Source organism: Eulemur rufifrons, chromosome 17, assembly GCF_041146395.1.
Source record: "Eulemur rufifrons isolate Redbay chromosome 17, OSU_ERuf_1, whole genome shotgun sequence".
Classification (NCBI taxonomy): domain Eukaryota; kingdom Metazoa; phylum Chordata; class Mammalia; order Primates; family Lemuridae; genus Eulemur; species Eulemur rufifrons.
Genome location: NC_090999.1, coordinates 78901929 through 78928532, shown reverse-complemented (window position 1 = coordinate 78928532; position 26604 = coordinate 78901929). Strand labels below are relative to the sequence as shown.

The following is a 26604-nucleotide window of genomic DNA, read 5'->3' as shown; positions in this document are numbered from 1 at the left end:
CTCCCTCTTGCTCAGGCTGGTCTCGAACTCCTGACCTTGAGCGATCCACCCGACTCGGCCTCCCAGAGTGCTAGGATTACAGGCGTGAGCCACCGTGCCCGGCCTTACATTCTTAAATCTGTGAAAAATACCATGACTGTTTCCTGTTAATCTTCAAATAATAGCCTATTAGAAATGAAAACTTAAGTGAGGAAATACACATGCTTCAAAGGCTTCAAAATACACATGTTACAGATAATTTTTTACTTAACACAATTCCCCTTTAGTTTCTTCCGCATAAGGTGCTGTTCTTTTAACCTGAATTGCCTTTACTTTAAGTTCTGTGTGAAATGAATATTTGTCACCTGTCGCTAATTTGCGCTTATAACCCAGCTCAGATATCCACCCCACAGTCTATACTAAGTGCTGTAACAGAGGAATCAAAAGACATCTGTTCAGAGAGAGAGAGAATGTCTCCAAACGTGTCTGTTACTTCCACCTTTGTCCTGAAGCAGCTATGCTCATGCATTGTCAGTACTTGGGTGAGTCCCTAGCAATTCCCTGCTGCTCTCTCCACCCTGGGAGACAAACAGTCTGCAGCAGCTTCCTGAAGAGCTTACATAAATTGTAAGTTAAATATTCAAATAGCAGGTGTTTGGTTTTTGCAAGGAATACTCACCGCTTCACAGCATCACTGCAATGCATTTGAGACAGTATTTACACATGAATTAAGTAGTCGCTTCCCCTCTTCTCCCTCTTCTCCCCCAACACTGCACCTTGCTGTTAAAAAGCCTTGATACAGCAGAAGTCCAAAACTTCTGCAGGCTCAGTGTGGTCCATGCAGGGGTTTTATTAGGTCCATACAATGCTTTAAAATTTGGAAGTGGTTGTCAATACTTGAAACTTGGAAGAGGTCATTTTAAAATTCCAGATTTAGGGATTATCTTTTTTAAGAATGAGAAGATTTGGTAACACTGTCCTGTGATCTCATGGGGTGAGTGCCTACGCTCCCCAGTCCTTCCCGTTTCCCTTCTCACCTTCACAGTTGGTCCTTGCCTGGCACCTGGCCGCATCGCGTGTCCAGCCCTCAGTCCCTCTTCAGCACTGACCGCCACGGGCAGGATGGCGTGTGCTTGCTTGGCCGCTTGTGTGTGACGCCACCTTATCTAACCTTTTGTAGTTCTGGTATTCTAGCTTTAAAAATGGGAATTTTTTCTAGCACCTGTTGTTGATGAAAACTTTGACGATTAATGTGAATTATTAACATTTCAAAGTAAAATCGTTTATTGCTATTTTTATTAGCACATTTAAAAAAAATGACATTGTTTCACAGATTAAGATTGGCTCTATAGCAGATACCACTGTTTCTTTAGCCAAAACTTAAATGTATTTTAAAAGAGTTTTTATTCGCCACGTCTTTTTCTTAGAAAATTTTAAGTCAGAAGTCTGAAAATAACGTATATGTACATATTTAAAATGAATATTATGATATATACTTATATATGTCACACCTATGGATATATTAATCCGGTTATATATATTTTTAACTTTCAGTGATGATAATAAATTTTCTGCTTCTTAAATAAGTTTTACAAGCAAGCTTAGGATGAACCAAAAACAAGACACCGCGTATGTGGATGTTAACTTAAGATGAATGGTTTTTCTTTTCAGAATACGGCAGGAGAATGATATGGTTGATTCAGCGCCTCAGTGGGAAGCTGTGTTGAGGAGACAAAAGGAAAAGAATCAAGCAGACCCCAACAACAGGCGGTCCAGACACAGATCCCGCTCGTACGTGGACTCTCTCTATACCTTGATTCAAAAACAATGAGTTTAAGTAGCAAGTGGCTGCTAAAGTGTCTTCTAAAGTAGTTTAGCTCAGCCATGATTATCCCGTTGTTTTCATATTTACCTTCTTACATTTGTGACATTCATTAACTGTATTTGAAGCTGTAGAAGTTGGAGCACAGCCAAAATGAAATGTCATGAAGACAGGGCTATCAAAACCATATTTTTATGGTTTTAAACGAAAGCATAGATTCCACTGAATAAATAGGCATGGTCTCCTTTGTCATGGAGTCTGGCTGTTGGTGAAATACCTGCTGCTTCTCTCAATTTGAGTCTGCACAATTCTCTGAAGTCTTGTCCAGATTGAACCAGATGTGAATATCCTCTCATCAAATTACCATTTGTGAGCAGTAGTCAGTGAGTGATTCATTACACCCCAAGGCTGGGATGTGCGTGCTCCTCCTGTTGCTAGGCAATGCCATGTGTGAGCACAATGACCCCATAACAGTGAGATTGCCCGTCCCCCAAATTAGTTTTCTTTCAGCTGATAAAGTTTATATGTGGTGTTTTTTTAAATCTGTGCATCACCAAGATTTGGACACCCCCCCCCCCACCTCTCCATTTCCCAAAGCATATCTTTTAAAAGTGAACCAAGACTAAGTACAGATCCTTTTGTGATTGTGGGTGGTTAGATGTCTGGGGTTGATTACTCTTGGGAGGAGGGATTAAGGCCAAGTGTCTAAGATAAGGGAATGCAAGGATGTTGGGAGTGGTTGTGGAGACAGACTAGATAGTGGGTGGGGGTGGCTGTGAGGGGCCAGGCAGAAGGGCGACCGAGGGCAGCTGTGAGTACTAGGTAAGGTTAACTGAGGCCAGGAGAAGACTCTGCATGGTACACCCCAGGGCCTTTGTGCTGTGGGACACTAAGGGACACTTCTCAGTCTTAGAGATTTACCTTTTAAGTAGACGTTAACCCAGAGTGTGTAGATTTTTCTTTTTTTATCAGTAGTACATCATAATGAGTGATGACTATTTCTTTTGTGACAGAAAGCCTGCAAGGAGTGACTAAGCAGTATATACCCTTAACAGATTTATTTATTATTCTGTTATGTTTTTTTTGGGGGGGAACCTAATTATACTGTTGTTCAATTTTAAGCAGAAGCTAATAAAAAGTTTTTTGTCTTGATAGCACCTCCTCCCAACCCCATTAAAAAAGGATGATTTAAATATGAAAGAATCAGACCTCATTTAATATATAATAGTTTAACCAAAAGGCGCAGAGCCCAAGATCAGATCCAGCGTAGGCAGGGGTAAATCTTTTGCCGCCACGCTCTTACCTTTCCACGTGGAATGTTTTTCCATGGGAGACTTGTTACACGCAAAGTTTGGTCACTTGATATTAAATCTTAAAATAGCATTCAATTTTTCTAATCATTTCTAAAGCATTCTAAGTTCTGTTAAATGCCAGGAGTGCATTTCATTTATTAAAAAAATGGAAAAATAAAATAAAGTTAAGAAAAATCCTGTATATAAAATTTTTTTAGAGATGGGGTCTTGCCATGTTGCCAGGCTGGAGTGCAGTGGCTATTCATAAGCTTAATCCTGCTAATGATTAGCATGGGAGTTTTGACCTGTTCTGTTTCCACCCTGGGCTGGTTCAACCCTCCTTAGACAACCTGGTGGTCCCCTGCTTTTGGGAGGTCACCATACTGATGCTAAAGTTAGCACGGACACCTAGTTGGTATAGCACATGACAGCCCAGAACTCCTGGGCTCAAGCAATTCTCCTGCCTCAATGCCTGAGTAGCTGGGACTACAGGTATGTGCACAGCATAAATTTTGGAGAAGTCAAAAAACATTCCTGGAGACAATAGTATGGAACTATTCATTTATAAATAAAGTTGACAAATAGAATAATTCAAAGTTGTTGAGCATTACTATAATTCAGTTATATTTTGGGGCAAATACTCATACATAGGCCTGGGAATTTAATCATTTCTTGAGTGATCTGAGGTTCATTTAACAGCCTAAGGAATAAACTTTTTTTAATTGAGGCAATGAAGTGAAATTTACATATAGTCAAATGCTCTCATCTGAAGTGTACAGTTCAATGAATTCTGACAGATGTATACATAGTGTGTCCATTCTGCCAGTTGAGATGTAGACTGTTTCCATCATCCAGAAAGTTCCCTCATGGTCCTTCTAGTCGGTGCCCACCCCCACAGGCAACCACTGTTCTGATTTCTATCATCAGATTAGTTTTTGTCTCTATTGAACTTTATATAAATGTCATTACATAATATGCTCTTTTAAAATCTGGCTTCTTTCATGAAATAATGTTTTTGAGATCCATTCATGGTATCAGTGGCTACATAAATTTTTTGTATCAAATGCCACAATTTATCTGTCCATTCTCCTCTTGATGGACATTTGGATTGTTCCAGTTTTTGCCATTGTGTTAAAAGCTGCCATAGACATTCTGTGCGGGTTTATCTCTGGAATCTGTTCTCTTTTGGGTAAATACCTAGGAGTGGAATTTCTGGATTAGAGGGTATTTGCAGTTTAATTTTATAAGGAACAACCAAAATGATTTCCAAAGAGCTCATATCATTTTACACCCCATTAGCAATGTATGAGAGTTTTTATTCTGCCTCATTCTTGCTTATGTTTGGTTTTGTTGGTCATGTTAATTTTAACTATTCTAGTAGATTTGAAGTGGTATTCCATTGTGGTTTTAATTATTAGTAGCATTTCCATGATTACTAATATTATTAACCACGTTTGTGTGCTTATTGGTTATTCATATATCTTCATTTTTAAAGTATCCAAATTTTTGTCCATTTTGAATTGGGTTGTCCTTTTTTATTCATTTGTAAATTACTTATGTATTCTGGATAAAGTTTTTTTTCAGATATGTGTATCGTGAATACTTGCTCCCAGGGTGTGGTTTGCCTTTTCATGTTCTTAACATTCTTTTATGATGAGCAGATATTTTTAATTTTGATGAAGAGCAATCTATAATTTATTTCATTTATAGTTAAGAATTTTTTTCATATTAAGGAATATTTGGCTACCCTTTGGTCACAGATAGTCTTATATCTTTTTCTAGCAGTTTTATAGACTTTGCTCTTATATTTAGGTCTGTGATCTATCTGAAGTTAATTGTTGTGTTTGTGAGGTGGAGAGAGAGTTTTTTCCCACATGTCTATCCAGTTACTCCACTACCATTTTTGAAAAGATTGTCTTCATTGAGTTGTCTTGTGGCCTTGATTGAAAATCACTTGACTGCTTATATGTGGGCCAGTTTTTTTTCATTGATCTATTTGTCTATCCCATGTTGTCTTACTTACTATAGTTTTATAGTAAGACTTGCGGTATAAATTCTCCAATTTTGGCTTTCTTCTTTTTTTCCCCTAAGATTGCTTTAGCTATTTTAGGTCCTTTGCATTTCTTTGTAAAATTTTGGATCAGTTTGTCAGTTTTTACCACCTCTCCCACCAGAAAAAAAAAAGGCTTTAGATTAGGAGTATATTGAATCTATAGGTCAGTTTTGAGAAAATAAGTATCCTACCCATCCAGTTATCTTTAGCTCCTTTCAGCAATGTTTTATAGTTTTCAGTACAGTTATTACATTTATTTTATTACATTTGATTCTAAATATTTAATATTTTAATTGTATTGAGCTGTACATTTAAAAAATGTATTTTCCAATTGTTTGCTAGTATATAGAAAAATAAATGATTTTTTAAAGTACTGATGTTACATTTTGCCACCCTACAACCTTGTTGAATTCACTTATTAGCTCTAGAAGCTTGCCCATTTTTTTGTGGTTTCTTAGGATTTTCTACAGTTAAAATCATATTTTTTGTGGCTAGAGACAGTTTTCCTTGATGTATAATCTTTTTGCCTTTTATTCTGTTCCTTCCCTTATTGTTCTGGCTAGATCTTCTAGTACAGTGTTGAACAGAAGTGGTAAGAAAGCAGACGTCCTTGGCTGGCTTGCTTCCGGGGAAAGCATTCAGTATGTCACATTAAGTATGATGCTAGCTGTGAAATTGAGGAAGGTCCCTTCTATTCCTAGTTTGCTGAGTTAGTGAAGAGTTTATCATGAATGAGTTTTTAGTTTTGTTATAAGCCTTTTCTGCATCTGGTGAGATAATTGTATATGGGTTATGTTGATTTCATTAGTGGAGGAATTACATGGATTCAATTTTGAATGATGCATCATTGCGTTCCTAGGATAAGCCCCTTGTGGTCGTGATGTGTTATCCTTTTTGTATATTGCTGGATTCGGTATGGCATTATTTTAAGATTTTTTTTTTCTACGTTCATGAGAAAAATTGATCAGTAATTTTCTTGTAGGTCAGGTTTTTGGTAATAGTGTAATACTGCTCATTTAAAATAATTTGGGAAGTATTCTTTCTTCCTCTATTTTCTGAAGGAGTTAATGTAAAATTAGCATTTTTTTCTTATATATTTGATCTGATTCGCCAGTGAAATCATCTCTGCCTAGAATTTTCCTTGTGGAAAGCTTTAAATTACAAAATCAATTCTTTAAGCAGGTATTGGATGATTTGTATTTTCTGCTTGTTATGTGTAGGTTTTGGTAATTTGTGTTTTAAAAGGAATTTGTTCATTTTATCTAAGTTGTCAAATCTTTTAACAAAAACTTGTTCATATTCCTCATTATGTTTTTAACATTAGTGAAATCTGTTGAGACGTTGCCATTTTCATTCCTGATGTTGGTGATTTGTGTTTTCTCTCTTTTTTTTTTTTTTCCCTTAATCTAGTTATTTCAGGGAACCAGCCTTGGGTTTGTTGATTTTCTGTTATCTGTTATCTGCTTCATTGACTTCTACTCTTCATTATTTCTTTCTTTCTACTTACTATGTCTTTTGCCTGCTCTTCTTTTTTCATCATTTTAAGGTGACACTGATTTTAAATCTTTCTTCTTCTTTTTTTTTTGTTTATTTTTTTATTTTTTTGAGACAGAGTCTCACTCTGTTGCCTGGGCTAGAGTGCAGTGGCGTCAGCCTAGCTCACAGCAACCTCAAACTCCTGGGCTCAAGCGATCCTCTTGCCTCAGCCTCCCAAGTAGCTGGGACTACAGGCATGTGCCACCATGCCCAGCTAATTTTTTCTATATATTTTGATATATATTAGTTGTCCAGCTAATTTCTTTCTATTTTTTTAATAGAGACAGGGTCTCGCTCTTGCTCAGGCTGGTCTCGAACTCCCAAGCCCAAAAAATCTGCCTGCCTTGGCCTCCCAGAGTGCTAGGATTACAGGCGTGAGCCACCACACCTAGCCTCTTCTTTTTTAATATAAGCATAAATTTATAAATTCTCCCTTAAGGCCTGCATTAACTATTAATACATCTCAGATATTTTTAACATGTGTTGTTTTTATTATCATGCTGTTCAAAATGATTTTCAATTTCCCTTGTGATTTCTTTGATCATGGGTTTTATAGTTGTGTTTAATTTACAAATATTGGGGGATTTTCTAGATATCTCATTGTCATTAATTTCTAATTTAATTCCATTGTGGTAAGAGAAACTGTATGATTTTAATTTACTGAGACTTGTTTTAAGGCCTCGCATATGGTCTTCAATGATGAATGACCTGTGGACTTGAAAAGAGTTAATAGTCTCCGTCATTGGCTGTCAAATAGATCCAGTTAGCTGACAGTGTTCAGATAGTCTGTGTCTTTTCCAATTTATCTATTTTTCAAGCAGTCATTGAGAGACGAGTGTTAAAATCTCTAACAATGATTGTGGAATTGTCTGTTTTAGCCTTTAGTTCTGTCAAGTTTTCACTTCAAGTTACTTTGAAATTATGGTATCAGGTATATATTTGTGTGATTTTTTTTTTTTCCCCTTCCTGATGAATTGATCCTTTATTTTGATAATACCGCTTTCTCTGTATCCTCTGTACATGCGCATACTTGTGTATATCCATTACACCTTTCTCATGTTTACTGTTTGCATGGTATATATCCTTTTAATATTTTTACTTTAGGCCTACCTATGTCTTTATATTTAAAGTACATCTTTGTAGACAGCATGTAGTTGGTCTTACTGTTTTTTTAATCTAGCCTGACGATCCCTACCTTTTCAGTTGAATGTTTAGTGTATTTACTGTTAGCATAATTACTAATATTTTGAGACTTAAGTCTACCATCTTGCACTTTTTTTTTCCTATTTACTATATCTGATTTTTGTTGGTTTGTTGCTCCTTTCCTACATTATTTTGCATCAATTGAATATTTTTTGATATTGCGTTTTACTTTATTGATGTCTTACCTATACTTCGTTTATTATTTTTATTTGTTGGTCTCTTCATGGCTTACACTATGATTCCTTAACTTATCATATTTTTTAGGGTTACTATTTTAACATTTTATGTAAAATTTAGAAACCTTGGAAAAATGTAGTTCCATTTATCCCTCCCTTTGCACTATTGTCACATATTGTATTTTTGCTTGTTAGAAGCCCTAAATTACAGTGTTATTATCTTTGCTTAAACAGTGTGTTGTTATTTGAAAAAATTAAGAAAAGAGGAAGAAAAACTTTATAGTTATGGTGAGCAGAATAATGGCCCCTGAAACATGTCCATGTCTTAATCTCCATAACTTGTGACTATATTATGTTAGATGGCAAAGGAGAATTAGGAAGGCAGGTAGAATTGAGGTTGTTAATAAATGGACCCTCAGCTAGAGAGATTATCCTGGATTATCCAAGTAGGCCAGAAGTAATCAAAAGCATTCTTAAAAATGGAGGAGGGGACAGAAGAGGAAGTCGGAGTGATTCAATTTGAAAATGACTCAGCCTGCTGTTGCTGGCTATGAAGATGGAAGAAAGGGCCTTTGAGCCAAGTGTGTAGAAGTCGGAAAAAGTAAGAAAATGACTTTTCCTGGAGTCTCTGGAAAAGAACACAGCCCTGCCAACACCTTGATTTTTGCCTGGTAGCTTAACTCCTGGCCTCAAGTGATCCTCTCATCTCCCTCCCAATGCCAGCTTGAAAAATTAAAAAAAAAAAAAAATTAGCTAGGCATGGTGGCACAAACCTGTAGTCCTAGCTAGTCAGGAGGCTGAGGCAGGAGGATTGCTTGAGCTCAGGAGTTTGAGGTTATAGTGAGCTACATTGCACTCCAGCCTGACAACAGAGCAAGACCCTGTCTCTTAAAAATTGCATATCTTTCTGGAATTTATTTTTAAAGTAAACCATAATCCTGGTGCCACTTGGTGTTTGAAACAAACAAAAAAATTAAATCATAAAAAGATTTAGCAAATGTTTAAGATGACTTTGTAACTGGAACTTGTTTAACTGGATAGCTGATACAACCAAAGTGCAGTTAAGACAGAAAAAAATATATATTTGTGTGAAGAGTAGTTCATTCAGAAGTTCTGTGTAAATAAAAAGTATATTGAGAAAGAGCAAAAAAGGAAGCAAGAAGAACAATTCAAAAACTTTGCAGTGGTCCAGGTGAGAGATGGTTTTGGCTCAGAATAAATGGTGGTGGTGGAAATGCAGAGAAGTAGATGGATGTACATTTTGGAAGTAAAGCTGACAGGTTTGTAGTGTGAGAAGAATTTTGGGTGACTTAGTTTTTGAGCTGATCAACTGAGTGGGTAATCATGCTGTTTTACTGAGATGGAAAGGGATGGGCCAGGGATATGTGGGGAGATTCAAGCTTTCTGTTTTTGTTGGGTTTGAGATGCCAAATAGGCAATCAAATGGAAATTCAAGTGAGCAACTGAATAAAAGCATTATAAATGCAAAATGTTGAGTTACTTTTTATAGAACAAACTGGGCTCTTTTGAGTTATGACATCAAAACCTGAGGCTTATTGACAATTAAGAAAATTCCCGCTGGTGCTATTGTCAGACCTATGTTTGCATTGTGGGATGCCCAGTTTCAGCTATACCTGATCTCCACGACCTTCTTTCTCAACAGCAAGGGTGATATCATGCTTGTAAGATTTTGCTGAGTAGTGAGGTCACATGTACCAAGTGCCTGTGACAGAATAAATACTCATGGTGACAGGTACCTTTATTAGTGAGTTCCCAGCTCTCGGTTTATCTCTAGAAACACTACAAGGTATTTGATTTTTTCCCTTGAGATGAGAGGTGGTGGGAAGTGAAGAGACTAGAGCGGTCCAACTCGCATAAAGTCCTTTTTTTTTTTTTTTTTTTTTGAGACAGAGTCTCACTCTGTCGCCCAGGCTAGAGTGAGTGCCGTGGCGTCAGCCTAGCTCACAGCAACCTCAAACTCCTGGGCTTAAGCGATCCTACTGCCTCAGCCTCCCGAGTGGCTGGGACTACAGACATGCACCACCATGCCCGGCTAATTTTTTCTCTATATATTTTTAGTTGGCCATATAATTTCTTTCTATTTTTAGTAGAGACGGGGTCTCGCTCTTGCTCAGGCTGGTCTCGAACTCCTGACCTCGAGCGATCCACCCGCCTCGGCCTCCCAGAGTGCTAGGATTACAGGCGTGAGCCACCGCGCCCGGCCTCATAAAGTCCTTAAAGCCTAGAATTTGGTTCTGTGAGAATTGAGGAACCACTATAGCTTTCTTTAAAAGTAGAAACATGATTTTGAGCAGTATCTGAGGAAAGCAATTAAAATTGTTCTTCAATATGTATAAATCTATCTTCAGGTATAAAATATATAATACATAAAATATTTAAAATATATAAATATGCATCCTACATTAAAATATAATGCATATGTATATTTGAGCTCTCAGTAGATGACATTTTAAAGTCATCGTTCGATGCTAAGAAAGATCCAACTGAAATATTAAAAAATGCAGAATACCCACACCTTTGGCAACATGCCTGAAAAATGCTTCCTTGCCTTTGCATTACTTATTGGTGCAACTCTACATTCTCCTACCTAACCCAAATCAAGACGCCCTTAAGGTCCCAAATGACTGATACCCATCTAGAGGATCAACCGGTCTATCTAGAACATTTTCCAGCTACCCTCAACATGCTGTTCATGTTTACTATCATAAGGAATAAAGTCAGCTTTGTTGAAACTGCTTTTCTACATGGGTGAACCTTCACTCATTGGGATATTTGGAAGAGGCATTAAAGCTCAAACAATAGTTCTGGTAGGGTCAACTTGTGTGTAAGAGAAGGCTCGGGCTCCCTCTGGTGGTGATAATGTCTTACTATTTTTATTGAAAAATACTGGTAATGTGGATGCTGAGGTTGTCAGGGTGAAGTGATGTTCTCAGTTAAACACAAACAGGGTGGGAGGGGTGGTGGGGATGGGTAAACTCACAACTAATGGGTGCGGAGCACACTGTATGGGGGATGGGCACGCTTTTAGCTCTGGCTTGGGCGAGGCAAAGGCATTATATGAAACCAAAATATTTGTACACCCGTAATATTCTGAAATTTAAAAAAATAAATAAAAGAGTCAAAATAAAAGAAAAAAAAAAAAAACAGGAAACAAACCCACAAAACAGGACTCTGGTACATTAGATAAAGATTTAATATGAAGCACCTGGAAGTGGCTCCTGAGCTGTCTTCAGCAGCTGGGTTGAGCTCTGTGGCTTCTGAATGCTTCTTTAATTTGGAGGCGGAAGAAAGGAGAAGAGAAAGATGTCTCCTAATTAGATTTATTCTTGACACCCAGCAATGTGAGAAAGAATTACTGAGATATTTGTTAAGTGCTTTGAATCCTTAAATAAGGATGTTTTATAAACTTAACATATTTTCAACTCTAAATTTCCTTTTAGAGCAGTGGTCAGTATAAAGATGACAAAAATAATAAAAGTAAAATGCTGACATATTTATTATTTTACTTTTTAGTATTATATAGTATATAATATATAGTATTATATATGTTGAACATATTATGGTTTTTTTTAGATAATATAGTTGGAGAGTTTGGGGGATACAAAGATTATATATAATGATGGAGTTTAAATGCTTTGTAAATTTATGAAGTGCTTTTATTTTAGAGTTTTGGAAGAAGAGAAAGTGATTTGTAAATTATGTCTCATCAAACTAATTTCTATGATTAAAGTAGAATATTTCTGCAAATATTTAAATATTTAAAATGGAATATTTATGCCTTATACAAGGTATGGATGAGGGATGCTTTTGAAAAATATTGGACAAATATTGGCCTGCATGTTCATTTTCTATATAGTCTATCTGTGGGAAACTCAGGCTTCTATTTCCTTAGGAGCTTATTTGGAGAGTTTCAATAAAGCATCTACATAGTTAAGGGCCTTTTAATTAAGAAAAATGGCTATTAAAATTCCACAGCTTTCTAAATTCACAAGTTGATGTTGAGCTGCAGATCATGAGTTCATCGTAAATTATTGATTAAATGTGTGCAGATGTAAGCATAAAAATAATATATTCCTCATTAACATGTAGCTTGTGTTTACTTTTGTTAAATCACAGATGGTCTAGCAATCAGAGGAAATTAGCATTTTTTTAGCTTTGGAATTTTTTCTTGCCTTAAAACTGAAATTGCTGGCCATTTCAGAACCCAGTTCAGTTAAAAATATGACTATTGTGGTGCTGTAGACTAAATCCTGAATCTTTTAGGACCAATATTTATGACTAGAAGGACTGATGATCTCATTCATATTAAGATAACATTTCTGCTAATTCTGAGATGGGAGTGAAAGGCATTTCTTATGAAGTTATGACAGCAGTAATTTTTTTTAAAACATGTAAACACTCATTTGTTTCCTCTGATAATTAAGGTAAGAAATTCTCTTGGCTTAAAAAATAAAAAATCAGAAAAGAGAGAAAAGTATAAATAAAAAAAATAAAACTACGTGCAATTCCAGCACTCAGAACATCTACTGTTATGAGTTTTTTTAAATCTAGTTCATACTCATCTCTCACCACTAGGCCTGGTGTGGTGGTCACGGCATGCATGTTCTTCTTGACTCTCGTTGCTTTTTCTCATTCTCCTCTCTCCTCCCTAAAAGCATTTGGCTTTAAATTTCATGCCGCCAAATTATGCCACTTAACAAATCTCTTTTGTATTACTAGTTGTCATCAGCTGTACCCTGGGTCACTTTCCTCATTGAAGATTTAGTTCCTGCTATCATTGCTTTCTACAACATTATTTCAATATCCACATAATGTATCTTTACAGTAACAAGGCTCTCAGTTACACCACCCAACCGTAGCCACTTAATTCCAAGGTCATATCCTTGACTAGTGGTTTTCAACTGGGGAAAATTTTGTCCTCCCACCCCCAGAACATTTGGCAATGTATAGACTTTTTTGGTTGTCACACTGGGGAGGTGCTACTCATCATCCTACAATGCACAGGACAGCCTCCAACAACAAAGAATTATTACTCAAAATGTCAGTAGTGCTGTGGGCGAGAAACCCTGCTATAACTTGAAGACAGCTAATACCCTTACTATTGTACCTTCCTGAAATAAAAATAATTATCAATTAGAATAGCTTTCTAACCTAGATTTTATGTAATACTCTAGACCAGGGGTGGGGAACCGTTTCATGTTGGAAGGCCACATTAATTTAGCTGTAATCAAATAAGGCTGTATTCAAGAAACTTCAATTAGGTATACTTAAAAATGTACGTTATTCTGTAAAAATCTATATACTTAATAATTTCAAAAAATGAAAACTATTAATTGTAAAGTTAACCTTTTAATGACTTTGTGTCTTCTTTTTGTTGGAAAGCATTTGAGTATTTGGTTGCAGCATGGAGGTCCACAGTTGATCCTCTAGATGGGGATCAGTCATTTGTGACCTTAAGGGTGTGTTGATTTGGGTTAGATAGGAAAATGTAGATTTGCAACAAAAAGTGGTTGAAAAGCAAGAAAGCATTTTTCGGGCACATTGCCGAAGGCATGGGTATTCTGCATTTTTCCATATTTCAGTTGAATCTATCTTAGCATCAAACAGTGACTTTACAATGTCATCTACTGAGAGCTCAATCAATTCCATCTGTAGTGCTTTAGGTGCCTTGTTGATATCTACTAGGTGAGGCTGAATGCTAATTTGTGATGTCATGATTCTCAGTGAACTTTTCATTGTATTCTCCAATTAATAGGTCTATAATAGCTACATATTCTTCAACTATGTCATCCTGCTCATTAATGACCTTTGTTAACTGGGGAAAATGTTCACCTGAAATTTCCTTTTGAAGATGTGTTTTGGGAAAAAAAAGCTTTTTTTGAAATGCTTGGATTTTTTTGTCATGTATATAGACTTAGTTTTACCTTGCAAAGAAACATTCAAGTCATATTGTTTTGACATGATATCACAGAAATGCTGCATTCCTATAGATACTTTCTTTCAGTAATTAACATTGCTGATTCTGTTCTTCATAAAATTTAACAATCTGTTCTCTCAGAGATAAAACTTTGGCTAACACCTGTCCCTGCACTGGCCAGTGCACTTTAGAATAAAGCAAATGCTCACAGAATACCTCATTGTTTGCCTTTAGCATATTACAAAACTGATGATGCCGGGTCGCATTTGCAGGAATATTGTTAACAATACTTTTAACTTGTAGCAAAGTGTCACTTAAAATATTAACAGTAGCTTTAACACAGAGGTTTTGCTGATGCAGGATACAATGAAAAGAAATGAGAGTATCTGGATCTGTTAATACTTCTTTTTTATCTGTGCAGTAAACCCTTCATGTTTTCTTGTCATGGAAGGTGTACTGTCTGTACATACACTCAATAAATTTACCAATTCAGTCCAACTGCACAACATTTATCTTGAAAGTTGTTGAAGATAGCTATTCCCTGTATTGTTTGCAAGAGTGCCCAAAGCATATAACTCTTCGTAGCAAAGAAAATCTTGTTATGACCCAAATGAAGTATAAAATCTGTGCTGAGTCAGTTGTATCAGTTGATTCATCCAAAGTGATTGAATAATATATATTTTCCTTTTGAAGTATTGCATGGAGTTCTGTTAAGTTGAAGACTAATTCATGCTGCTGATCAGTTATAGTTCTCCTCGAAAGAGGCAATTGTACTTTGAAATGTTATAGGAATCTAAGCATTCTACAACTTCGACAATGCATTCTTTTACAATTTCTATATCGCTGAATGGCTTCCCTTTTCCCCCTAGTATATAAGCTACTCTGTAAGTTGCTTCAGTGGCATTATTTTCAGATATTGTTGCTGCCTGAAAGAATTGTCTTTGCTTTTGCTTTTCATCTTTTAATTTCCGCACTATGACCTTTCGTGCCGCTCCCTCTAATTTAAAATATTTGTGGTCCCTATGAGTGTTATAATGCTGATGAGCATTGAATTTAATGTTGACATTGCAGTATCACAAAGCAAGCAAATCATCTTATCTTTAGCAGAAACAAGATGATATTGCAATTCCCAATCCTCATTAAAAAGTCTATTTTCTTCTTCAGGGTTCTCTTGGTCTTCTTTGACATGATGGACTGTTAAGCAGACCGAATTAAAAAGTACTGTAGCGCTGTGTAACTATTCATCGATTCCACTTCAAACAGAAACACAGTGCACCCTTGTCAAAAGCTGATAACAGGCTGGTGTGCTCCACCCCCATAAACTCTCACCAACCAGCCTCGTGTGGTAGTGGCGCCAGTCAGGCAGGGAAAGTTAGAATGGAATCATGAGTGTAGCAGCTGTCACTTTAGCCCTTATGGCTTGCTAATGTTCTGATTGTGCTGGTCAATCTGGGAGGATTATTTTGTTGTAACTTATTTGGTATTTTAAATATGTTCATTTTAAAAATATAAAAGATGAACAAAAATGTATTAATAAAAATGAAAGAATTTGTTCTGTAAAATTTGTATTCAGTCAAAAATCTGCACTTAAGGACCTCAAAGGTCACATGTGGCCTTAAGGCGGCAGGTTCCCCACCTCTGCTTTAGGCTGTTGGGTTACTTTCTGTGAGAATCAGATGCTGGGGTATAGTTCCAACAGAACCATCATTCTCCCAGAATGGAATAACAGTTCAGTGCTTTTTAACATTGGCAACTTCTCTGACAGTATCATTTAATAGGTTAACATTATGTAGTTAATCAGACCAGCCAAATGTAGGAAACCTAGATTCCATACAGGAAATCCTTCTAAAGAGCAGTTTTTATGATTTTTTTTTAACATACAGTTTTATTCTCATAACAAAATCTATATTTAACAGTACCATACTTGGTCTAAGACCAAGGCTTCACCTCTTCTTCCTTATCTTCCATGTTTTGTCTCCATTTAAGTTGATTTAAAGGTCTTCATAATCAGATTTTTTTTTTTTTTTTTTTTTGCAAAAGAAAAACCATTTAGTCAATTCCATGGCTAGAAAGTAGCTTATTGTATTCTGTGGGATCATAAGGCCCTACCAGAATGCCTCAGTGGTGCCCGTATAACTGAGAAAAATGAAAGCATTGTGGATGTCATATGTTGAAAGTGATATTGAGTCCCCAAAATGCTAATAGAGATTAATAATGTAAAATTCCATAAGACAGAGTATATCAGTGGCTTTGCTTAGCTCCAGGCCTTTTAATTGTTAGAGTTTGAGTGCTTTCTTTGGGCCTATTGTTAGACCCTGGTTCTCTTGATGGGACTGATGAAAGCTTATTTTCTCACTAGGAAAAAAAATCATTCTGTGGCAACAATTGCAGTGATAATAGATTTCTAGTGTTCATTGCTACATTGCAGAGTAATAGTTGATACAACAGAGAGTGGCAAACACATGAAGACTGATTTTTGTTTGGGGAAGTTAGTGGTATATTGTCTACTCAAGTAGTTCTTGGAGGAGAAAAGATTTGTGAGGTCAATAGTTAGGGATGGAGACGGGAATACAGAGGATGGCTGCAAAAGCCAAGGCCACAGATAGCTTGTAGCATTTGGGGGCCCAAGTTTTGAGGCGGAAATGCAACACCAGCCATGACATGAGATGGGTCATTGGTACGTAGTGTGTCACCTGGGCCATCCCATCAGTTGCTTTTCCCTTGTGGTTTTTGCCTTTACTAGGTAATCACAGATCATGTTGGGACTGTTTAGAATCAGGTGAGTTCTTTTGTCTTTATAAATACATACTAATAGGACCAGAAACAGAAGCCCCGAATCATTCTTCACTGTACAGTCACCACTGGAGGGTGTGTGGACATGGCCGTGCAAGTCTGAGCTCTTTCATTTAATGCAGCTTTGGTTATGAGTGGGTTTTATGTGATTTTTCTTCAGTGGCAGGGGCAGATAAATTACTTGGTGTCTTTGTACTAACTATCACATTAGCTCTCCCTGCCTAATGTTTACTTGTCTGGTCTCAGCTGGCAAATAAGAACTTCCCAGTCCGAAAACTATCAAAGTTAGCCATTAGGTTGCTAGATGAAGCATGTTTGCTAAGATGAGTGTTGTTTTCTCCATTTATAGGAGAAGCCCTGACATCCAAGCAAAAGAAGAGTTATGGAAGCATATTCAGTGAGTACTGGGTTTTGTTTTTTTCATTGTTTTAAAACCCATGTAGTTTTTTTTTTTTTTTTTTTGAGACAGAGTCTCGCTCTGTTGCCCGGGCTAGAGTGCCGTGGTGTCAAGCTCACAGCAACCTCAAACTCCTGGGCTTAAGCAATCCTTCTGCCTCAGCCTCCCGAGTAGCTGGGACTACAGGCATGCACCACCATGCCCGGCTAATTTTTTTTTGTATATATTTTTAGCTGTCCAGATCATTTCTGTCTATTTTTAGTAGAGACGGGGTCTCGCTCTTGCTTAGACTGGTCTCGAACTCCTGACCTGGAGCGATCCTCCCGCCTCGGCCTCCCAGAGTGCTAGGATTACAGGCGTGAGCCACCACGCCCGGCCAAAAACCCACGTAGTTTTAATGCAGCTATAAGACAGACCCCTGATACCGAGAGGCAGCCTCAGGCTGAAGCCCGCCAAATAGTCTTCACTGTCATCATCTTTTTGTGTGTGTGTGTGTGTGTGTGTGTGTGTGTGTGTGTTAAATTCTTTTTATTTTTTTTTAAATTTTTTGTTTGTTTTTCAGCTCATTATGGGGGTGCAAAAGATCAGGCTATATACATTGCCCATGCCTCCCCATCCCCCCGAGTCTGAGCTTCAGTTGTGTCCATTCCCTAGACAGTGCACATCACACTCATCATGTAGGTGTGCACCCCTCCCCTCCCCCACCTCACCCCCCCAGTCAGAACTTCAAGCGTGTCCATTCCCCAGGCAGTGCGCATCACACTCAACAAGTAGGTACACACCCATCCCTTCCACCCAGCCCCGACCTCTGTCCGATACCCAATTGGTGTTATTCCCAAATGTACACTCAGGGAAACCAGTTTGCTGGTGAGTACATGTGGTGCTTATTTTTCCATTCTTGGGATACTTCACTTAATAGAATGGGTTCCAGCTCTCTCCAGGAGAACCAAAGAGATGCCATATCGCCATTATTTCTAATAGTTGAGTAATACTCCATGGTATACATATACCACATTTTGCTAATCCATTCATGAATTGATGGGCATTTGGGTTGTTTCCACATCTTTGCAATTGTGAATTGTGCTGCTTATAAACATTTGGGTGCAGGTGTCTTTTTTATAGAATGACTTTTGTTCTTCTGGGTAGATGCCCAGTAATAGGATTGCTGGATCGAATGGTAGGTCTACTTGAATCTGTTTAAGGTATCTCCACATTGCTTTCCACAGGGGCTGCACTAGTTTACAGTCCCACCAGCAGTGTATGAGTGTACCTGTCTCTCCAACTGTCATCATCTTATGTGGAGCACAAGGTGTGGTGCCTTACCATGCAGCCGCCTGTCTACAGGCAGCCCTCCCACCTCCTCATTTAAGGTCATTTAGTTTTGCCTGTAAATGGACCTCAGACAGGCCAAAAAATTAGAAATAAATACCAAGGAAAACAAATTCAGAAGAAAAAAGACAACCACCACAGGGGAGAGAAGCAGATTTTACATAGAGAAATAGGGAGTGACTGAAGAGTCTAAATGTAGAAAAACTAAAGGCAAAAAAGCTACAGGAAAAGTTTTCCTTCTGTTTTTTTCTTGAACACATTCTAGTTTTCAAATCTTTGTTCCAGCTTATATTAGTTTTACTAACACTGTGTTTTGGGACAAGGTTACAAAGGGGACACTTAATCTTCTGATTATAAAAGATTAGCATTTATACCAGCATCACTACTATCATTTACTTGATTATTCCTTTCTAGAAAGGAACTTGTAGATCCATCTGGATTGTCAGAAGAACAATTAAGAGAGATTCCATACACTAAAATAGAGTGAGTATGTTTTTGAAAATCTTTTTACAAAAGTTTTATTAGTGTTTAGGAGTAATCCATTCTTACTCTTCAGTTGTTTCATGTAGTACTTTAATTTTTCTTTATATTTTAACCAAAATTAAAGGTGTCTGTATGGAAAGAAGTAGATAAGGGTGTATTAAAGCTAATTATTCTTATTGTGCACCACAATCACTGTCATCTCCCATTAGCGCCTATTTGTATGTGGTAGGTACAAAGGAACTTTTGATGATAAATGTCAGTTTTAAAATAATTTTTTTTCCGAGATATTCATTGATTGGTAACAAAGTTTATTTTTATCCATTATTTTAAAACCAAAAGAATTATGCTGACCACAAAACTCTTGTCATGTAAGCCCAATCCAATCCCTACCTTACAACTAGCATATCTGAACAGGCTTCGGGAAAGCATAACAGGATTTCCTAAGTCACCAGTCAGTATAGGATGCACTATACCTATTTACTGTTTTCTGCCTTGCTATGTAATTAATTGGTTAAAAGGAAGTGAGTGCCTGCTTTACTTTGCTTCTGCAACCCATGCTGCTTTCCCACCCCAGTCAAATAGCAGGTTGGTACACCCCAGCTACCCTCTGCCCCCATCTTTAGGTGAATTCTTTTTTTATTATTAAGGTATATTGACCAATAAAAATTGTATATGTTTTGATATATGTATACATTGTGAAATTATTAAACTAATTACCCTATTTATCACCTCACATACTTTTTTTTTTTGGTGGTGAGAACATTTAGGATCTACTCGTAGCAATTTTCAAATAAAGATTGAATTCTTAATGACAGGCTACTTAGTAGCTAGGCCAATGACCAACTTTTTCTGAGAGGAATGCCATTTTGTCTGCACTCTAGAATTTTTTTTTCTTCCACACTGCTAAAAAGAATTCAACCATGGGGAATAATTTCATTTAAAGTTTGGTGGTTAAAAAATACACACACACACACACACATATATATAAAGAGTTCATTTTCACATATGGTCATGGGAGCATTTTTGTTAACTTGTAAAATTTGTCACTCAGTCTTTCAAAGCCCACAGGAGTCAAATTCTTTTTGAAACTCTGAAAGTTGTCATTCTTTTTTGTGGTTTCAATATTGAGGAAGAACTCCAAATTATCCCGTTCTGACTTGCAGGGTGTGTTCTCATGTTTTCTGGTTGCTCGTTCAGGACTCAAGGTGACCCGGTCCGCATCCGGCACTCGCACTCGCCGCGGAGTTACCGCCAGTACCGCCGGTCCCAGTGCTCGGACGGAGAGCGCTCGGTTCTCTCGGAAGTGAAGTAAGTGGCCCGAGCACGCCGGCACCGCCAGGGCTCCGGGACAGCACAGTGCTGATGGAAATGTTCTCCTTCTACACTGTAGCCCTATTCCAACCTCATTTCTCATTCCAATCATTAATTCTAAAACTCACTCTCTGCAGTTCAAAAACGGAACTTGTCCCGCCACTTCCGGTGACCCGTTCCTCAGACGCTCAGGGTTCCGGTGGCTCCACCGTTCATCAGGTCAGTAATAATGAGGTCGTAAGGAGGTGGTGTACTGTTGACAATTTTGAGAAGCTTTTTGTGCTTTGGTAAGGTAGGGCGGTGAATCTTTAACTTCCTTCCGAGATTCTGTATTTTAAAAGAACATGTAGGAAACACGGAAAGAGAAGGAAGGAGGAGTGCGGGGCCCGGAGCCAGGGCACAGCTGGGAAGAGTTATGTTAGCAGTGAGAGGTACAGGTAGTGGGGTGAAGCCCAGGATAACAAAGATTGTAAGATTCTTTGGAGCCAGAATAAAGAAACAATAGCTTCAATAATCAAAAACAAGCAAACAAAAAACCATTTAGGTATTTTTTGGGCCAGAGAAACAAAGAGAAAAGTGATAGACTCAGATGGGCAGATGTGCTATTGTGAACTGACAGAAAAATTACTCAAGTCCTATTTTATTTCTGTGTTCTCCATCAAGGAAAATTACTTTTATTCTGGAAATGTTTTTAAAACGTAGTTAAAAAGGAATTCAAGGACATGGAGCACCTAGTTGCCTTAACAAAGTCAATTTAACACTCAGCTGAATTAGGTGTGTCAGGGGAGCAAACATAATTCAAGAAGGTGTTTGACACCATTTCTCATGGTATATTTTTTAAAAAGATGGAAAAAAATGTAGGCTGAGTGAGACAGTTGGATGGATTTATATCTGGTTAAACAACCACTCTAAAAACAAAGTTGATGTTTCTATGATGGATCAGTGTCAGCCTGTTGTTTGCAGTGTTGTGGTTTTCAGTCTTGTTTGAATCACAGATTCCTTAGAAAAGCCAGCCATAATTACTGTTTCTTGCCCCATAAAAATGTATGTAAGCAATTATACAGCTTTGCATAGAAATTCAGGGAGTTCATGGACAGCCTAAGAAGCCTGGGCCTAAGCAGTGCCCGTCATGTGCTGCACAATTTGCCCTGCCTCATTTTTATCAGTGACTTGAGCAAGGCCTGTGCTAATTTAGGTTAGTTCCCTAGAAACAGACTCTGAGGTGGGGATTCTGAGGTAGGAAATTTATTGGAAGGTGCCCTCAGGATCAACACGTGTTGGGGAGTGAAAGACAGGTATAGGCAGAAGAGTTGAACTGTGTAATACAGTCCCACCAAAAGTCATCAGTTGATCCCAAAGGGAGCTCTAGAGCTCTGAGATGGCCCTTCAGATTCATCCCACCTTGACACAAGGGGGTTGAATTTCCATACCCTCACTGTCACCATGTAGCAGTCATTTGATAAGGTACCCCTGGGACGGGGCATGGCCTTGGGATCGGGGTTCAGTTTTGAGCTGCACAGTAGCCTAACACTCCCAGCTGCTGGGAGAATGAATGCCTCAGTCTGGAATGGAGGTCTGAGCAGTTAACACAGCTATTACAATCTGCATGTTGGATTAGATAAAATCTGGGTAGCTAATAGGCTGTCCAAACAGACAACTTGTTTCAAGTTGGTAGCACTTTTTCAAAAATTCTATTTATGACTAATTGTTTAGGCTTTGCATTCAAACTGACCTGCATTATTTGTATCTCCTCATCGCCATAACTTGTATGACTTTGAGCATCCCATTTAACTTCTAAGCCTCACTTTCTTTCTTTTTAAAAATTTATTATTTTTAATTACTGTGGTTACTTAATAGTATATCCTTTATAGGGTACATTTGATGTTTTGATACAGGCATACAATGTGAATTAATCAAGTCAGGGTAATTGGGGTATCCATCACCTCAGGCATTTAACATTCCTGTGTGTCAGGAACATTTAAATTCTACTCTTTTAGTTATTTTAAAGTATACCCTAACTTATTGATTACCATCAATTTCTATACAATGTAGACAGCCTACCTCTTAGGGTTACTGTGATGATTTATAAGCAGTTATCTGTCAGAGGTTTTTTGTTTTTTTTTTTTTGGTCTTAAATTTTAGATAGTCTCAATATAAATAGGAATTTTTAATTTATTGTATTTTTGCTTTTCCAACTACTCTATACTCCTTAACTCTACTTCCTCACCATCACTCAGGAATTTTAGAATCTATTCACATTTTAAGTTGAAAGATAAGCTGTTGCTTTGCTGGACACAAGAATAGCTCACATGCATCTTCTGATCAATGGCACTGATTCTAGGCCCATCTCTGGGACACCTTTGCTTTTAAATTCAACAAATCCAAGCAATCAGCAAACTACAGCCCATGGGCCACATCTAGTCTGCTGCCTGTTTTTGTACAGTCCAGGAGCTAATAATGGTTTTTACACTTCTAAAGGGTTTTTAAAAACAAACAGTAATACGTGACACAGACAGGATATAGTGTACTACCTGGCTCTTTCCAAAAAATGTTTGCTGAACTGGGCCTAAACATATAATATATAAAAGTAAACAGGTAAAACAATTAAAAATTAAGTAAGTAGGCATTATGAAGAAACAAAGTCCTGAGCTAGAGAATCAACAGGGTGACCTCATTTTAGATAGGTAGGGTGGCCAGAAAAGCCATCTCAGAAAGTGCCATTTAAAGCCGAGCCCTAGAAGGTAAGGAACCAGCCATGTGGGTGGCACAAGGCTGATCTAAGCAGAGGGAAAAACATGGGGAAAATGCTGACTGTGGAAAGGCCCTGGGTATTTGAGGAGCTGAAGGACCCATATGGACTGAGCATAATAAGGGGGGGCGGGGAGGTAACCCAAAGCCTTAAAGGCTATGGGAAAAAGGTTTGGATTTTAGTTTATTCTAAGTGCCAAAAAGAAGCCATTAATCTGGCTGCCACGTGGGGGAGCTGGAATGACCAATGGAAGCAGGAAAGTTGCGCTTCCTAAGTTCCACCATGGTGCCAGACTTCTGGCAGTGGCATGCCCTACACCTCATCTGGCCTTTTCACGCAAAGGCTGGGGTAGATTAGGGACTTGATTCGACTTACTTCCTTCTGGTCTGCAGACAGAGGGGACAGACTCAATGCTAGACAAACCCACGTGTTTGTTTTAGATCACCTCCTAGCTCCTTTTCTGGTGATTCTCTTGCTGTTGTCTCTATTCTCTCACATGCACTAGTTTCCTCTTCAGACAACCTCTAGCAACCTAGAATATCCTGAAGATTGATTCATACTTCCTGTGCTCGGCAGACTTGCTATTCCACTGGTGCTTCTTTGAACTGAACGTCAGTAAAACAAATTAAGCAAGTCCTAGGGCGAACGATTCCTTCTTAAAGCGTAATTTGTATTTAGCCCAAATGAATCTCAAAATAATAGAATTCTGACAGTATAACCCATTATGTGTGGAGATACACTTTTGGGCAAGGAAACATGTGCTTGTGGCGTGGGGAACCTGCGCCTCGGGGCCACACGTGGCTTTCTGGATCCTTGAGTGCGGCTTTTTGACGGAACCCAAATCTTAAAGAACAAATCCTTTTCATAAAGGATTTTATTACTTGGAGGTAAGAGCAGGAGGAGTGAGCAGAGAAGGGAGCTGTTGTGTACTGTTAGTGCCATTTTCAGGGTCCCCACCTATGGCTATAAATGTATACGACCTAATCCCAGAAGTACTGGATGTGGCTTGCAGGCTCTGGTAACTCAGCTCCCCTTTTCTTCAACATGGGGCCGCTCATATTACAAGACCTCTCCAGTCCTCTGACCTCAAATGACAGGTATCTCTATTCCCAAGACATCATTGCATTCAGTGGCTCCTGAAAATACAATCAGGGGATTAAAAATTACCCAACTCTCCATTCTCTTAATCTCTGCCCTTGCCTGGAAAAGTGGGAAGGTTGAAAGCCTGATTTAGAAATTATCTACTCAGGGACACTTATTTGGGTTAATTATGCCTAATTTTCATGAATAAAATTCTCATACACACTACTGTCAGACTTAACTATATTAAGCAACAAAGATTAAACACATAAACTGTTTATTTTCTCTTATCTATTTAGAGGGAATATTTGAACAGCTTCTGGTATTATATATTTTTGAGTTACACCTTGGTATCTTAAATGTAAGAAAAACTTTAGTTTTTGATGTTTTAATAAAAATACTTGATTTGGCTATACTTCCTTCTTAATCTTTTTTTCAAATATATTTTTAGAGAAGAAACGGATCTAAAGACAGCCTGATTGAAGAAAAGTCTCAGACATCCACAAACAATGTAGCTGGGAAACACACAGCAAAAACAATAAAAACTGTCCAAGCTTCCCGCCTCAAGCTAGAGACTTGATCATGGAGAAGGGCCAGGGATTGGGGTGGAAAGAGTGTCTGTGCCACTGGTACTTTTGAAACTGTGAATTAGGTTATTTTATTCAAATATCTTGGACCTGCAAGTGTCTTTAGCATCTTTTGATTCCTTTAAAGGTTAAGCTACAGCATACTTGTGCTGAAGGGCCTTTTTAACTGGAAGGATAGTTTTGTAAAAGTTCACTTGATGCCACATTTTCCTTCCTGAAACAAAGTATCTTGTGCCTGCATCTGCCACTACCAAGACCTGATGCTTCTGATCAAGGTTCTGGAATTCTGGACTGCAGCTCGCTTGTTGTGCAATACTACGCCAAGTGGAAGAAGTCTTCCCAACTCTGGGTGATTCTCAGAGTGGCCAGATGCACAAGGACTGAGGCTTCACTTTCAGACTGCAAATACTTTTATTCCTATAAGTATTAAGTTCTTTGTAATACTGTTATTTTGTGGTGTTACGTTCTACCAGTTATTTACAAATGATGTAAAAAGCTTTGTTAAGTGTCGCTTTTAATTTCTTAAGTGTCCTTGTGTTTTCAGAAAAAAAGAAAAGGCTAAGTGTGGATTTCAGTTAACCTTAGATTGTCAACCTCAAATGGTCCTTTCACCCGCCCTGGCCATCTAACTTGCCCGCTCTCCCCAATGGCTACTTCAGACCTTTCCTCTCCCCAGATGACTTTGCAAATTACAGGGAAAGTATTTATGCAAGACATCTTTTATCTTCCCCCTTATCACATACAATCCTCTTCATAGCTGCCATCAACTCTAATCCCTTCCCTGTCCCTCCACCTGTGCTTTTGGAGGCCACCTCTTCCTTCTCAGGGTTTGTCTCTGCTCTCTCCTGTGTTAATGTATCCCACCTCTTTAAGCTAGATCCTTGCTACTTGGTTTGAAACTTGACCAAGATCCAAAAAATAAGCCACAACATTCACAACCACAAATCCCTCTCTAGCTGCTATTGTTTTTTCCTCCTATTCTCAGCTAATTTTCTTCAGAGGACTATCTTTGGTCAGTGCCCTGAATTCATCTAATCCCCATTTTAAACTATCTCTAATATGGATTCTTACTACTCCACTAAAATCACCATGTCATTAGATCCCAAGGAGATTTTAGGACTTGTAATGTTCCTTTTGCTTCTGTACTGTAACGCTGTTTCGCTCCTACCATTCAGACTATCCTTTGCAACTCATCCTATTCTACCTTGCCATTAGTTATTGAAGTTTCTCAAATTTCAGACCTAGGCCTTCTTCCTCCACCCCAGGCAGATCTCATTTTATACCCATGGCCTTAAGGGTAGACTACAGAGTTGTGTTCTACTGCCAGGAGAGTAACTTAAATTCAATTAGTTGTATGCCACTCACTAGCTAGATCCAGTGCCATTATGCTTGTGAATGTTCAAAGTGAGACACCCACCACTCATTATGAACACCTCCTAATTGGCTTTGCCCCCAAACTAGAAACACTTATTTAACTAATTTTGCCACTGTTCCAAGCTGGTCGGTCATCTCTTTCCTAAACAGTAGTGGCCTAATACAACCACTTACATCCCTTTTCTTACAAATCTGATTTCTTCCATGTATTTCCCTTGCATGCTTTAATAAAGCCTTAAGTAGTCTGGGTTCTTTACATACCTCTTTTAAGACTCCTAACAATCCCACCTCCCATAATAGCCACCTTACAAGGCTCATTAGGCACTCAATTCCAAAACAGGGCACTGAAGAGGGAAAGCAGCCAAAACTGTCACATGTATTGGACTCATGGTCATATCTTTTTTCTAGCCAAAGGTCTCTCCATGTCATTCCCCTAATTTTGTTTGCACCCCCCCCCCCACCAAGAAAAACCCTACCTTCGGTCTTAACTCTGCTTTCTCAG

General features: G+C 38.1%; 1 protein-coding gene across 1 annotated transcript in view; it reads left to right on the top strand.

Annotated features, from left to right (window-relative positions):
* Window positions 1–25731, top strand: part of EPB41L4A (erythrocyte membrane protein band 4.1 like 4A) — a 234384-nt gene extending 208653 nt beyond the window's left edge. Inside the window, exons 18-23 of the mRNA XM_069492153.1 lie at window positions 1651–1770; window positions 17142–17189; window positions 18933–19001; window positions 20199–20309; window positions 20450–20531; window positions 24593–25731. Of these exons, the coding sequence (XP_069348254.1) occupies window positions 1651–1770; window positions 17142–17189; window positions 18933–19001; window positions 20199–20309; window positions 20450–20531; window positions 24593–24721 (559 nt within the window). The 3' untranslated portion in view covers window positions 24722–25731. The remainder of the gene's footprint in view (window positions 1–1650; window positions 1771–17141; window positions 17190–18932; window positions 19002–20198; window positions 20310–20449; window positions 20532–24592) is intronic.
* The last annotated feature ends 873 nt before the right edge of the window (window positions 25732–26604 follow it).